The 15,883-nt window shown below is 51.3% G+C and overlaps 2 protein-coding genes across 2 annotated transcripts in view; one reads left to right on the top strand and one right to left on the bottom strand.

Annotated features, from left to right (window-relative positions):
* Nucleotides 1–6: 6 nt before the first annotated feature.
* Nucleotides 7–8,161, bottom strand: SIRT6 (sirtuin 6; the record flags this gene model as incomplete). The annotated part of the gene is made up of 8 exons (XM_014533688.1): nucleotides 7–231; nucleotides 319–442; nucleotides 977–1,057; nucleotides 1,141–1,236; nucleotides 2,959–3,018; nucleotides 5,340–5,522; nucleotides 7,492–7,619; nucleotides 8,132–8,161. Coding segments are annotated over 8 exons (846 nt in total), but the record flags the coding sequence as incomplete, so codon positions are not given.
* A 1,850-nt stretch (nucleotides 8,162–10,011) lies between these two features.
* Nucleotides 10,012–15,883, top strand: part of ANKRD24 (ankyrin repeat domain 24) — a 28,067-nt gene continuing 22,195 nt past the window's right edge. The window contains 2 exon segments of the mRNA XM_014533366.1: nucleotides 10,012–10,155; nucleotides 13,403–13,474. Coding sequence (XP_014388852.1) covers nucleotides 13,439–13,474 — 36 coding nt within the window. The 5' untranslated portion in view covers nucleotides 10,012–10,155; nucleotides 13,403–13,438.

Raw genomic sequence — 15,883 nt, 5'->3', positions numbered from 1 at the left:
GCGTCAGCGCCCTCTCCACCACGCGGGGCCCGTCCCAGGCAGGGATCTCCAGGCCCAGGTGTTTCATGAGCCGGGTCATGACCTCGTCTACGTAGCCGTGGATGCGAGCGTCAGCGCCCTCTCCACCACGCGGGGCCCGTCCCAGGCGGGGATCTCCAGGCCCAGGTGTTTCATGAGCTGGGTCATGACCTCGTCTACGTAGCCGTGGATGCGGAGGTCAGCCTGGCGGTCCTGCGGGGGCAAGGACGCGTGAGCGGAGGCAGAGGGTGCATCGGGTCCTGGGCTGGGGGAAAGGTCAGGGGCGGGCTCAACACATACGTGCTTGGTGGGCTGGAGGTTGACGATGACCAGCCTGCCTCCACGGCGCTTGGTGGCCAGCGGCAGGTTCCCGCTGGGCCCGATTTGGAGGGAGGTGCCTAGTGTGACAGACAGGTCCGCGATCCTGGGGCCGGGAGGCGGGGTTAGGCTGACCTCTCTACAAGGGTTTCTGCAGCCCTCCTCTGGCCTCACCCTTGGGGGTGGGGGTCTCAAACTCTACGGCAACATGCCCAGGTGCACCCGGGGAGGCCGAGCTTCCCTCCCACTGCTGGCAGAGGGGAGTTGCTGATGTGGGCGGGACCTCCACACTTGGACTCCTGAGTTGAATCCTGGCTGGGTAGCACTGGACAGAGGAGTCACCTTGCTAAAGTCTCAGTTTCCTTGCCTGTAAAATGGGCCCAGTGTAGAACCCCCTGGGCTGTGGTGAGTACCGTGTCTATGAAGCCCCTGGCCCAGGGTCAGGTATGTAAGAGGGCTAGTACCTAGCAGCTGCCATTATTAGGGAAAATCAATGCCCAAATAGGGTTCAAGCCGCCTCCTCCAGGAAGCCTCTCCTGACTCCACCTCTGAGCTGGAGCTCCTTGCCCTGTGCTGAAGCTGGTTGTGCTTTTGCCCCTCTCTCTGCCTGCCCCACCCTGGGCTCATCTGGGGGTCTGACCTGCTGGCTTCATCAGCAAGAGTGAGGTCCCGTTTGGGCAGAGCATCCTCCCAGTCCAGGATGGTGTCTCTCAGCTTCCCCCTGCGATGGTGAGGGTTTGGGGGAGTCAGTATGGAGACTTGCCGCCTCCCTGGGAGCCCAAGGCATGGACAGGGGTCACTCACCTGCAGGCCCGCAGGCCCCTTGCCTTGGCCATGGTGCAGAGCCGGCCAGTGGCTTTGAGGCCCATGGTGCCCACCACAGTGTCCCGGACATATTGCCTACATTGGAGAAGGAAAGAGGGATGGTGGGGCCTGGTCAAGCCCACCACCTTCCCACCTTAGGGCCCCACCCAGTGGTCCTTGTTCTCCCAGGGAAGTAGGGGCTACATGACTAGAATCTAAGCACAGGGAAACATCAAACATGCCCAGAGGAGGGGCGGGGAGGGAGAGTTCCATGAAACAGCTGCTTTGCAACATCAACAGCATGGGAAACAGAGAAAGGCCAGGAACTGTTCTAGACAAAGGAGACTAAAGAGAAGTGACAGTGACATGCAGAGTGTGACCTGGCTTGGACCTTGGACGAGGAGAAAAATAGCAATGATGGGAGCACGGGGAATATTAATTGGAGATGGAATCATCGTGTTACGTGGTTTTTACATTTCCCAACTTTAACAACTACCCTGTGGCTGGGGAAGAGGATACTGAAGCTTGAGGGAGATAAATGTCTTAAGGGTTTTGGGGCAAAGGATAAGGAAGCCTGCCACTTATTCTTGAACAGCACAGCAAATCCTGGTAACAGAGAAGGGAAGACAAATTGTGGCAAAACAGTAATATTGGGAATCTATTCAGGGGTCAGCAAACTATGGCCCCAGGGATCAAATCTGGCCCTCCTGTTATGTTTTTATAAATAAAGTTTTATTGGCACATGGCCATGCCGATTCCTTTATGTGTCATTTATGGTGGCTTTTGCACTACAACAGCGGAGCCGATGGTCATGAGAAAAACAGTCTGGCCCACAAAGCTGAAAATATTTACCATCTGGCCCTTTACGGGAATGTTTAACTGCTGGTCTAGGTTAAGTATGAGTTCATCATACATTCTTATGCGTTTTCCATTGGTTTGAACATTCTTCAAATATGGAGGAAAAAAATTTTTATACCAAGTGTAAGTGTGGGAAGGGGGGTCTCACTTGTGCCCCAGTTCCCAAGAGCCCACCTACAGGAGGTGGGCAGGGTCACGCTCCTGCCACTGACACCCACAGTTATCCATATCTGTGAGGCTCCCCCACAGAGGAAGACACGCCCACAGCCCACTTATTCCAGGAAGGGCTCTGGCTCAGCCTTCTCGGACCCGGGGTCACACCCGTCAGCCCACAACCCTGTTATGGGTTGAATTGTGTGCCCCATATGATATGTAGGAGTCCTGATCCCGGTACTTTAGAATGTGACCATATTTGGAAAGAGGGTGGCCGCAGAGGTCATGAGTTAAGATGAGGTCACACTGGAGTAGTGTGGCCCTGGTCCCACACTAGTATCCTTGTAAGAAAGGAGACACAGAGGAGACGGGCATGTGACAACAGAGGCAGAGGCTGGAGTGCTGCATCTACAGCCAAGGGACGCCCAGGAGGTCAGAAACCACCAGAAGCCAGAGCGGTCAGAAGGATCCCCCTGCGGGTTTCAGAGGGAGCATGGCCCTGCCAACACCTGGATTTTGGACTTCTAGCTTCCGGAACTGCGAGGACACACATTTCTGTTGTGTTAAACCACTTGGTTTGTGATTACGTGTGGCAGCCACAGGAAATGAATACACCTCCCCAGGAGGAAGATGTGCCCTGCTGCCCCACACCCCCAGGGTCACACCCCAGTCCTGTCCCCCCACCCTGGGTCTCTTGGTCTCAGATTCAACTCATAAGGCCCTTTTGCAGAGCCCAACCTGGAAGGGACAAAAAATGGGCCTGGGTCACCATACCTTGCCTGCCCCCCCCGCCCTTGTGACACTCACCTTTTACACTTGACACATTCTTCTACAAACATGTTCCCATGAAGCTCTGCCAGCTTGTCCCTGTGGGAGGAGAAGAGGTTTGGTGGTGCCTGGGCTCCCTGAATCCTAAGGCTTTGGGTCTGGTGCCCAGTCCTCCTCCTCCAGGAAGCCTTACCTAAACCCTCATCCACAGGATCCATGGACTCCCTCCTTCTGGTTTCTCCGGGTGTGCAACCCCAGGCAGCTGGCCCAACCTCTCGGAGCCCAAGGAATCATTAACTTCACAGCTTACCCCACCTCCATACCTGGGCAGCCCATTCTATTAACAAAATCCACCCATAAGGGTGGTGGAACCTCCCACTGTCACCAGGTCTGAAGGATGGGAATTCTAATTCCCAGTTTGCAAAGGAAGAAATTGAGGTGATAGGTGGCTCTGGAGCATGTGCTCTGACACAGAGGAATATGAAATCAACTCTTAGCACTGTTGCTTCCCTGCTGTGTGACCTTGGGCAGGTCACCTAACCTCTCTGTGCCTGAATCCCCATCTGTGAAATAGGATGACAGTGTCCAACTCTTAGGATGTTTGAGGGAACAATTATTAGGCCTGGAAGGCTCTTTTCTATGGCTCCCTCTGTCACCTCCTTCATGTCCCTACTCAAATGTCATAGCCACCCTGACCTCCCTGTTAAAAGTTGCAATTCCCCACACAGTCCTCCCTGCACAACCCTCTCTTTTTCTTCTGTGGCAATGATCACCGTCGAACATAGAATTTAATACGTATGCTTATTTATCTTGTTTGCTGCCTGTTTCCTTCCCACTATAGCATAAGCCAGGAGGGCAGGGCTTTCTGTCTGTCTGGTATGCTATGTCCTGCCTCTAGAACTGAGATGGCATGCAGTAGGTGCTCAATAAATAGTTGTGGAGTGTGGCCCATTTTGCTCCTACCTGTACCCAGGTGGTGCTGGGGGATTGGTATCTCTCCAGTTTGCACACAGAGACTGGTGTCACTGAGCAGTGGGCAGTGCGTGCTGGGAGTGGCCTGGGTGAAGGCGAGGGAGCTGACCAAAAACCCATCAGTCAGGAAACTGAAGGCACTGAAATCCCCAGATACACTCCTGTCCCCTCCCCCCAGCGGCTCCCCTCTATCTCTGGGTGGCTTTGTCACATCCACCTACACACCCCAGCTCAACGCTGCCCAGGTGTAGGGAGCGGGACTTCTGTGTTTTTGTAGAAGCCCTAAACACCCGTGCCACAGGAATGTATTTGCTATACGTTTGCTTTTATTTCTAGAAACGTCTACACAGGCCATAAGGGCTAGGTCTGCAGCCACCTACCTAGTGAATTACTCTGCTTGGAGGGACAATAAGGTGCCCAGCAGTTACAGCTCAAATAGGGCCCCAGGGTCACCCAGCCAGGAAGGCTGGGGTCTTCCTTTCTCAGGTATTTACATGTTGAAATGGATGAAGGCCCAGAACTTGGAGACATTTCTAGGTCAGAAGAGCTGTCTGACTCCTGGAGAAATTTTATTTGTGCCTGAAGCCTGGAGTTAGGACTCGGCCCATTTCAGAAGTGCAGAGGACGGCTGCCTCAGTCTCCTTTGCAAGCAGAGACAAGTCCTTTCCCTCCCCGCTTGCCTGGAGGGCCTGGCTACTTGTATGAACTAACTGGGGCTCTCGTTGTCCCCAAGCCTTTCCCTCCCCGCTTGCCTGGAGGGCCTGGCTACTTCTGGCTACTTGTATGAACTAACTGGGGCTCTTGTTGTCCCCAAAGGTAAGATCAGGGAAAGTGGGTAGGGAGGGCGACACACTTGGCATTAAGGAATCAACCTTTCTGCCCCAAACCAATGTTCACATTCAGAGTAAAAGTTATAAAGACGAATATTAAAATGCAACTGTAGCCGAAACCGGTTTGGCTCAGTGGATAGAGCGTTGGCCTGCGGACTGAAAGGTCCCAGGTTCGATTCCGGCCAAGGGCATGTACCTTGGTTGCGGGCACATCCCCAGTAGGAGATGTGCAGGAGGCAGCTGATCGATGTTTCTCTCTCATCGATGTTTCTAACTCTCTATCCCTCTCCCTTCCTCTCTGTAAAAAATCAATAAAACATATTTTAAAAAAATAAAATAAAATAAAAAATAAATAAGATGCAACTGTAAATCCTAGACCCTGACCACCCTCCTCCCCACCTCAAGGGAGATTGCAGCCACCCTGGGACCTGAAAAAAGGGGACCGAATTCTTGAGATGTGCCCAGGAAGCACTGACAATGACAGCTCTGGTGGGGGAAGTCCTATTCAGTGTCAAGTGCTGTCCCCTGTGGCCACATCGCCCTCCCGAGGGAGGGCTGCCATCAACCTCTGTTCTGCAAATAAGGAAACGAAGTCCAGAGAGAGGGAGCGGGTGTTACCTAGGAAAGCCAGAGCGCACGTGCAGCCCATCCACGTTCTGGCTGACCAGGAAGCGGAGAAGGCCCACGCGCTCCAGCTGCACCAGCGCCATGTGGGTCTGTGTGGGCCGTGCGCTCTCGAAGGTGGTGTCGAACTTGGGAGCCAGGCCCCGCTCCTCCATCGTCCAGACGCCATGGGGGCCTCTGAAGGTGGCATGTGGGGAGAGATGCAGACAAAGAGTTTAGGGATCAGAGCGAGGGGGGGACATAAAAAGAGACAGACAGCCTGGCCGGTGTGGCTCAGTAGTGAGCGTTGACCCATGAACTAGGACAGTGATGGCGAACCTCTGACACGCCCGTCAGAGGTGACATGCGAACTCATTTTTTTGGTTGATTTTTCTTTGTTAAATGGCATTTAAATATATAAAATAAATATCAAAAATATAAATCTTTGTTTTACTATGGTTGCAAATACCAAAAAATTTCTATATGTGACACGGCACCAGAGTTAAGTTAGGGTTTTTCAAAATGCTGACACGCCGAGCTCAAAAGGTTCGCCATCACTGAACTAGGAGGTGACAGTTTGATAGTCAGGGCACATGCCTGGGTTGCGGGCTCGATCCCCAGTAAGGGATGTACAGGAGGGAGCCAATCAATGATTCTTTCTCATCATTGATGTTGCTACCTCTTTCTCTCTCCTCCTTCCTCTCTCTGAAATCAATTTTTTAAAAAAAGAGAGACAGACAGCCCTGGCTGGGTGGCTTAGTTGGTTGGAGCATCTTCCCGTACACTAAATGGTTGTAGGTTTGATTCCTGGTCAGGGCACATACCTAGGTTGTGGGTTCAATCCCCATTCAGGGAGCATACGGGAGGCAACTGATCTATGTTTTTCTCTCTTTCTCTAAGAATCAATAAAAACATATCCTCCAGTGAGGATTTTTTAAAAAAGAGAGACAGAGAATTGAAGATAGACAGAGAAAGACAGAGAGAGAGAATGAGACAAAGGGTTTGGAAAGTGGGGGAAAGAGAGATTGAGAGGGAGGAAGAGGAGGAAGAAGAGAGAATAGTGTACACCAAGGGCAAAAATTAATTATTCAATTCAACCAAGTTACTGTCGCTGCACTGAGCCTGGCCCTGTGCTGGGTGATGCTGGGGACCTAGCGGAACCAGGCCCTGCCCAAGGAGTCCTTGATCTTGTCAGGGGAGACACTGTGGGCACAGACCCTTCAGCCCTGAGGTCTGGGCTGGCCCGGTGGAGGCAGTGAGGGCTGTGTGAGGACTATGGAAAGGCTTCCTGGAGGAGGCTGAGCTGTCTCTTACACTGTAAGAGGGAAGGCGGGGCAGTTCAGGCAGAAGGGTAAGCAAAGGCCTGGGGTGCTGGCAACAGCCTGTGCGTTTGGGGAAATGCAAGTGGTCTGGGGGCTACAACGGGAGCGGGAGGTTGAGGAGATAACCTAGGGCTGGGTGGGGAAGGACTTGGAACTCTCCTGTGGAGCAATGGGGAGCCATGGCAGGTTATGGAGGAGGGGGCGGGGAATTCATGCCTTAGAATTCTAACATTCCTCCAAGGAATCTGCTCTTCTGCTACTGGCCCAGGAACTTGAAAAACAGTATAAATGCAATAGGCCTGCCCTTTGGGGCAGGGTTGCGAACTCAGCAACTACAGGAGCAATTCGGGGGCCACCAGGTTGAGAACCTTGCTTTTCAGCTACAAAATTCTTGTCACACAGGCTGCCTGGAGTGTGGGTGATTTATCAGATTTCACACCCTCAGTTATGGGTGAGGAAACTGAGGTCCAAATGGTTAAGCCCCTTGCCCGGTACCAGGTCTGATAGAAAAATATTTGCGAGTGTGGAGCTAACTGACCCTGATATGAATCGCCCTGTTTTCTGGGTAATAGTAGCCTGATCTTTAGCTATGCACAGTGAGCCCGCATCCCTTGTAGCCAGGAATGGACAGGTGACCAAGTTTTGGGGTGAGTGAAATGCTGGGTGTGATTTAAAGGGACAAGTCTGAAGGGGAGGGGTCTTTCCCATTCCAAATACCCAGGGGATGGAGGGTCAGCGAGGGGAAGGCAGCAGGATGGATTCCGATGCCTGGGTATCTGTGGCTCACAGGGAAGCCCTCAGCAGCTAGCAGGTCCTGCCTTGACTGCCCCTCCACACCTACAGACCTGAAGTCAGGGATGCCCGAGGCGGTGCTGATGCCAGCGCCCGTGTGGAACACCACATGGGAAGACTGCCAAACCAGCTTTGCCAGCTCCCACACCTTCCGCTCCAACTCCTCAGGGGGGTCGAAGATCTGTTGTGCGAGAGAGCAAAGGGCAGTGATGTGATCAAAACCTGTCCCAGTTGCAAAGCCACTAGCCACAGACTGAGCTGCCCCAGCTTCGACGAGAGTGAATCCGAAAAGGCAGCTTGTCATCATGTCCCTCCTCTGCCCACAGCCCTCCAGGGCTCCCACCTTCCTCGGGCCAAAGCCCAAGTCCTCCCTGTGGCCCAAAATACTCTTTTCCTAGCCTCCCTCACCTCCTTTAGGTCTTGGTTCAGAAGACACCTCATTTATACACTTAGGTTCACAGTAGCATTACTTACAATAGCTAAAACATAGAAGCAACCCAAGTATCCATTGATGAATGAATGGATAAACATAATTCTGACACACGCTACAAGGTGAATGAACCTTGAGGACATTGTTTTGAGTGAAAGAAGCCAGACACAAAAGGACAAATACTGCCCTAGCTGTGCTCAGTGGTTAGAGCGCCGGCCACAGACTGAAGGGTCTCAGGTTGGATTCCGATTAAAGGCTCATACCTTGGTTGCAGGCTCGATCCCCAACCCCAGTCAGGGCACCTGCTGGAAGCAAACAATCTATGTGTCTCTCTCACATCGATGTTTCTCTCTCTGTCTCTCCCCATCCCCTCCACTCTCTCTAAAATTCAGTGGGAAGAAAAATCCTCAGGTGAGGTTAACAAACACAAAGGACAACCCTAGCCAGTCTGGTTCAGTGGATAGAGCGTTGGTCTGCGAATCAAAGGGTCCCGGGTTCGATTCCGGTCAAGGGCATGTACCTTGGTTGCAGGGCTCCTCCCTGGCCCAGGCCCTGGTCAGGGCTCATGCAGGAGGCACCCAATTGATGTGTTTCTCTCACATCGATGTTTCTGTCCTTCCCTCTCTCTAAAAATCAATGGAAAAATATCCTCGGGTGAGGATTAAAAGAAAAAAAAAAAAGATTTGTCCAGCCCTGACTGCATCGTTCAGTTGATAAAAACGTTATTTTGATACACCAAAGTTGTGATTTTGATCTTCAATCTGGGCACATAAAGGGGTCAAATAATGAATGCATAAACAAGTGGACAATAAATCAATGTGTCTTTCTACTTCCTTTGTAAAACCATAATTTAGAAAATTGTCCAGTCTCGTACAGTGTTGCTCAGTGATTAGATCATCAATCTGCATATTAAAGAGCCGTGGGTTTCATCCCCACCACCAATCCAGTGGGAGTATGTGCAGGAGGCAACCAGTCGATGTTTCCCTTTCACACTGATGTTTCTCTCTCTCTCCCTCCCTCCTCGCCTTCCACCCTCTCTGAAAAGCAATGGAAAAAATATCCTTGGGTGAGGATTAACCAAAAAAAATTGTCCAAAATGGTTCCCCCATTCACTTCACTCATAAGGCTTTTATCTACTGTGAACTCTGTGGTGTTGGAAAAGACTAGAACTTTGTCTAAAAAACTTTGGATTCACTACATTCATAAGGCCTTTCTCCAGTGTAGCCACTGTGGGGTTCACTTAGCTTAGAGCTCTGAGAGCCTTCCAACAATCACTACACTAATTCAGCTTTTCTCCAGTGTGACCTGTTGAGTGAGTGCAGATCTTTGGTTTAAGGACTTCCCACAATAACTACACTCATATGTAGTGGCTTTTCTCCACTGTATACTCTCTGCTGTTGAATGAGGGCAGAATTTTGGCTTAAGGATTTTCCATATTCATTACACTCCTACAATTTTTCTAAAGTGTGAACACGCTTGTGTCTAATAAGTTGAGATTTCAGGTTAAAAGATTTCCCACATTCACTACACTCCAAAGGATTTTTTCCAGAATGAACACGAAGGTGTTGACTAAGACTGCTGCGCTGTCTAAAGCATTTCCCGCACACACTGCACTCATATGGCTTTTCTCCAGTGTGAACTTTCTGGCTTTGAATGAGGGCAGAACTTAGGCTAAAAGAATCTCCACGGACACAACATGCATATGGCTTTTCTCCAGTATGAACAGTCTTGTGTCTGATAAGTTGGGATTTGCGGTTAAAAGACTTCCCACATGCACTACACTCAAAAGGATTTTTTCCTGAATGAACTTGACGGTGTTGAATAAGACTCCAGCGTTGTCCAAAGCATTTCCCACACACACTGCACTCATATGGCTTTTCTCCAGTGTGAACTTTCTGGTGTTGAATGAGGGCAGAACTTAGGCTAAAAGAATCTCCACGGACACAACATGCATATGGCTTTTCTCCAGTGTGAACAGTCTTGTGTCTGATAAGTTGGGATTTGCGGTTAAAAGACTTCCCACATGCACTACACTCAAAAGGATTTTTTCCTGAATGAACTTGACGGTGTTGAATAAGACTCCAGCGTTGTCCAAAGCATTTCCCACACACACTCCCGCGGGGCGCGGGGCGGCCGCCCGCGTGAGTGTTCTCAGTCGCCGCTGGTACGAGGGACACAGCCATTGCGCCTTTTCATAAATTAGTAAACTGATGCCCCGCCTCCGCCCCCACCCTGCGGAGGATGCAGTCACAGAGAAGGGTCCTGGGACTCGGACTTCCAGCCCAAGGTGCTTCCCGCCGCGCATTTCAGAAGTTTATAAAGTTACAAGCGAAGTGTATGTAAGGCGGGGAGTCTCACTAGAGAGAACTCTGGGTGGCACTGTTACCTGACTGTTCAGGTGGGTGATGACCGCTCGGCAGGATGGTCCCGTGGGCACCGGAGGCGGAGAAGGCGGCCTTTAGGGCGCATTGAAGAAGCACGTCCCGAGCGGCCCCTCTGGAGCCTGCCCACCCTTGCTCCCCATTTCTTTCTCAGTCCTGCTCCCCCCCCTCCCCCAAGTTCTAAGGGTCCCAGAGACTTGCAACCAGGGAAGCCGTGGGCAGCGGCAGCTCATCCCAGGCTCACGCCTGAACCTGTCTCCAAGGCCCCCTTCCTCTGACTTTTCAGTGAGCCCACAGCAGCTCTGCCTCCACTCACTCCTGTCCCTGTGACTTCTTGGTGAGTCAACAGCAGCCCCACCGCGGCTCAGTTCTTCCTATAACAAGCAGTTCCCACCCCCACCCCCAGGTTCTCTGCTGTTGCTTCTTCTAGGCTAAGCCCCTCCTTGTTTCACTGTCCCCAGCTTTAATAAATGTGCTCTCAAAACAAACAAGCAAAACCGCCACACGCGTTGAGCACCTACTCCTGTGTGCTAAGGAGGCACCGGGAACAGAAGTGGCGCCTTGTGGCTGACGATGGCTACAAACCAGTGCCCGGGCAGTGGTGACAGGTGACTGAGGTGCAAGGAGGAAACTCAGAGGAGGCACCGACCCAGCCGGGGGCATCCCGAAAGGCTTCCTGGGGGAGGGGATGTCACAGCCAAGATCTGAAGAGTGAGCAGGAGTGAGAGGGGGAGAAGGATCCAGTTGGGGGTGACATGGGGCACAGAAAGAGCGCTCCTGGCAGGGGGAACAGCAAGTGCAAAGGCTGGGAGGAGAGGAAGAGAGTAGCTCATTCCCGAAACTGAACTAGGGCCAGTGATGATAGGGAAGAACATCAGTGTCTTCCCACTAGATCCCGCTGGCCAACGGGCAGCCCCGCTGCCAACCTGCCTCCTCCCTCAGCTCATCCCCGGCCCCCTGGGGCTGCTGCCGCTCAGAGCTGATCGGGTGTCAGAGCTGAGTGCACAGTGTTGCTGGTGCTCGCTGGTGGCCCAGCAGGGAGCGGGTAACCGGAGCCCGCAGTGCACACAGTGGCCTGGTGCTGGAGTCGCTGGAGCTGCAGAAGGTAGGAGAGGAAGGAGAGAAGGGAGGCCTGGGATGGGGGCCCCGTTAGGACCTCAGGTTCCTGGCCCCTGAGCCCTAGCAGGTGGGAGAAAGGAGGGGCCGGTATATATCCCAGCCACAGGGAGGGACTGCCCAGGCACCCTGACAGACACGCACTTGTGGGTGCATGCACCTCCCACTTCTCAGCCTTAGTCCGTCTAGGGTATGTACCCTCCTTTCTTGCTGCTTAGTATCCTGTCTGGCCTTCAGGCCCTGTTTTTATATCATCGCCTCTTCGGGAAGCGGCTTCCTAGACGAGGGCACTTCCCCCTCCCCCAAGCCGACAGATTCCCACCTGCTCAAGCAACCTGTGGACTCCTCTCGTGGGTGTCTCATTACACTCTTCTCTGGGTGTGATTGAGTCCTTCAGACAGGGGTAAAGAAAAAGGATGGGGTGGGTGGTGAGCAAAAGGGGTACATTGAGTGAATGGAGTAAATTGAAGAGGTGAATGAACGGATGGGCAGTAGATGGATGAGTGGGTGAATGGAAGAGTGAATGGATTTATGGAAGGGTGGATGGATGGTTGGATGGTAAGTTGATAAGTCAGTGTAGGGTGGATGGACGATGGATGAATGAGTAGATGGGTGGGTGGGTTTTGGATGTTTAGGTGAGTGCATACATGGGTGGGTAGGTAGATGGGTGGGTGAGTGGATGGCTGGATAGATGGATGGGTGGGTGGGTAATGGATGGAGAATGAAGCATGGTTGGAGGGTGCATGAAGGACCACGAGAAGATGAGTTGGGCGGGTGAGTTGGTGGGGGAGATATACAAGTCCTGAGGTAGGAAGATGGATGCACAGGTGAGTGGGTAGATGGATTTAAGCATGGGTTGCAGGGCTGGGGGGAGAAGGATGGGTTGGAGAAGTCATGGGCAGCTGGGCAGGTGAAAGACACACCTTCACAGAAATCTCGGACATAGGAAGGGGTCCTGAGCCCCACATCTAGCAAAACATCCCCTCGAGGCATACCTGTCTGACCTGCCTATTCTTGCACATGCATGGAACACAGAACAGGCCAAGGTGCACAGGCATGCATGCACACACATGCCTCATGCTTGTGTGTGCATATGCATGCACATAACCATCGACCCAGACCTCCCCCCCCCCGCCCACCCCGTGGGTGACTTTCCTCCATGCTTTTACTCGTGCGGAAGCCAGGCTGGTAAAAGGGGACTTAGCTGCAAGAATGTTCTCTCTGACTCTCCAAGAAACATGCCTCTGCTAAGAGCCTCAGCTCTGGGCCTGGCCCCCAAAGAGCCCCTAACTATTCAGGATGATAGAACTAGCCCAGACACTTCGAGCTTATGGAGCCAGGGCTGGGTTAGAAGGGACCCAGGCAGGGCTGAAGGAACCAAATTTGGTGAGTTAGAGCTCTGCCTGCTGGTGAGAGGCAAAACTGATCAATCGGAACATGGGATTTTGAAACTGGGCTGCATCGGATGAATAGGAGTTCACCAGAGAAGGAATAAAGAAAGGAACATTTTAGGTAGAAATAACTGCACAGTCAAAAGCTTGGAGACCAGAAAAAACCTGATCTTCTTGGGCTGCAGGAAATAGTGGCGAAGTGCATTTTGGAGCCCCTACTGTTTGCTGACCCAATGCTACAGGCCTCAATGAAAACTAACCATGAGTTGGTCAAGAGGGGATATCTTCCTTAATTTAAAAAGCTTGGAGACCAGAAAAAACCTGATCTTCTTGGGCCGCAGGAAATAGTGGCGAAGTGCGTTTTTGAGCCCCTACTCTTTGCTGATCCAATGCTACAGGCCTCACTGAAAACTAACCATGAGTTGGTCAAGAGCGGATATCTTCCTTAATTTAAGGGTGAGAGACGTGAAACTTAGGGCAAATGCCCAGCTGAAGGACACACAGCAGTTAGGAGATGGGGCATGTCTGCGTCCTGCTCAAGGGGCCAGGGTGGCACAGGGAGGAGGAAGTGGTCCTTCTGAGGAGCAGAAGGCTGCTGACCCTCCTGCTCGCCAAGACTGATCCCCTTCGCCCTGTCCTTTCCCAGGTGGCCTGGGTTGAGGAGAAGCCTTGTGTGCTGGCCATGAAGACTCTCCGGGCTCGATTTAAGAAGACAGAGGTAAGTCTGAGGCCACTGAGGTGCATGCTGTCCCCCACCCTCCGGTGGCTGTCCCCAAAGCCTGGCTGAAGATCCACTGGGCCTTTGGGCCATTATCCTCTGCCCAGCACATTCTTCTGGCAGCTTCCGTAGGACCAGGGTCCTCCCTGTTCAAAACTCTTCCGTAGTTCCTCACCTCCCACCGGTGCCAGTTTACCCCTTTATTTCCTCTCTACTGCCCCCTGCTGTCATGATGTCCTCACGGTCTCCTGTTCAGGCTTTCCAGCCACCATGCCTTTGCCTAAGCTGCTCCTCCACCTGGAATGCCCGCTCCCAGAACTGTTGCCTCCCACACCCTTCCCATCCCTTCTAATTTGGCTCCAGTAACACGTCTTCCAGAAGATCTGTTCTCCCCAGCTACAGTGACCACTTGATTTTCTGAGGACTCACTTTCTTGGGGACCTTGATCTCTTTTTTTGTTTTTAATAGGCAAATTTTTTATAGTTTTCATATGTCAGAGCAACTTCACATTCAAGGAATTTAATTGATTAAACAATACAATTCAGCCCAGTCGGCGAGGTTCAATTGGTTAAGCGTCGTCCTGGGCACCGAAAGGTTGCTGGTTTGATTCCAGGTCAAGGCACATAGCTGGGTGGCGGGTTTGATGTCCGGGTCTCTCTCTCTCTCTCTCTCTCTTTTCCTCCCTCTCCCTCTCTCATTTTCTTCTCTCTAAGCATGTACTCAGATGAGGATTAAAAACAACAATACTGTCATTATCTACATATTTTTACTGTCACATATTAGGTGCTTTTTCAAGTCACATTTAATTGTCAGTATTTTACATGATAAAGCTGCCAACTACCCTTGGGGAAAAAATTTATTGAACTTATTGGGGTGACATTGGCTAATAAAATTATATAGGTTTTAGGTGTACAATTCTATAATACATCATTTGTATATTGTATTGTGTGTTCACCAGATCTCTTGCTTTTGACTATTTATTCAGCAAACATTTGCATCAGGCACTGTTTGGGCATAGAACAGACAGCAATGAACAGGGCAGACAGAAATCTCTGTCGTCAGGCGCTGACAGCCGGGTGGGGGAGATGAACATGAAACAAGATAAATGAGTGGAAAGGCATATTTTGTGCCATTGAGACAAAGAAAGTAAGGAAAGGGGATTGGAGTGTCTAGGGCAGGGGTCCTCAAACTACGGCCCGCGGGCCACATGCAAATACAAATATTGTATTTGTTCCCATTTTGTTTTTTTACTTCAAAATAAGATATGTGCAGTGTGCATAGGAATTTGTTCATAGTTGTTTTTTTTTAAACTATAGTCTGGCCCTCCAACGGTCTGAGGGACAGTGAACTGGCCCCCTGTTTAAAAAGTTTGAGGACCCCTGGTCTAGGGAGACGGTTGTCAGTCAATTGAAACTGAGCTGTGTAGGATGAATAGGTTGCAATTTTATTTTTATTTTGAAAATACTTTTTTTTAGAGAGAGAGAAAGAGAGAGAGGAACATTGATTTGTTCCACTTGTTCTTGCATGCATTGGTTGATTCTTATGTGTGTCCTGACCAATCGAATCTGCAATCTTGGCGTATCAGGACAATGCTCTAACCAACTCAGCTACCCAACCGGGGCTAGGTTGCACTTTTAAACCGGTTGTCAGCAAAAGCCTTTCCAAGAAGCTGATATTAGAGCAAAAACCAGAAGGGAAAGAAGGAGGGACTTGTGTGTTTACTTGAGGGAACTGCATTTCAGGCAAAGGGAATAGCCAGTGCAAAGGCCCTGAGGTGGAGTCCAGCTGGCCTCCCTTAAAGCTAGCTTTTTTTCAATCCTCACCGGAGGATATTTTTCCATTAATTTTTTTCCCCCATTGATTTTTAGAGAGAGTGGAAGGGAGGGGGAGAGACAGAGAGAAACATCGATTGGTTGCCTCCTGCATGCATGCACCCCAACTAGGGCCGGGGATCGAGCCTGCAGTGGAGGTACGTGCCCTTGACCAGAATCAAACCCACGACCCTTTAGTCCTCAGGTTGACGCTCTATCCGCTGAGCCAAACCAGCTAGGGCTTGAAACTATATCTTGGACTGTGTACCCCCAGAGGGAAATGCTGCTTCTTCTGTCATCCCCACCCCTTCCTGCCCCCCCAGTCCCTGCCAATGTGGGGGCCAGCCCAGGGCGTAGATTAAGAAACCTCAGTGAGGCCCTAACCGGTTTGGCTCAGTGGATAGAGCGTCGGCCTGCGGACTCAAGGGTCCCAGGTTCGATTCCGGTCAAGGGCATGTACCTTGGTTGCGGGCAAATACCCAGTGGGGAGTGTGCAGGAGGCAGCTGATCGATGTTTCTCTCTCATCAATGTTTCTAACTCTCTCTCTCCCTTTCTCTCTGTAAAAAATCAATAAAATATATTTTTTTTAAAAAGAAA

The sequence above is a fragment of the Myotis brandtii genome, unplaced genomic scaffold, assembly GCF_000412655.1.
Source record: "Myotis brandtii unplaced genomic scaffold, ASM41265v1 scaffold122, whole genome shotgun sequence".
Taxonomy (NCBI): domain Eukaryota; kingdom Metazoa; phylum Chordata; class Mammalia; order Chiroptera; family Vespertilionidae; genus Myotis; species Myotis brandtii.
This window is presented reverse-complemented; position numbering and strand designations above follow the sequence as displayed.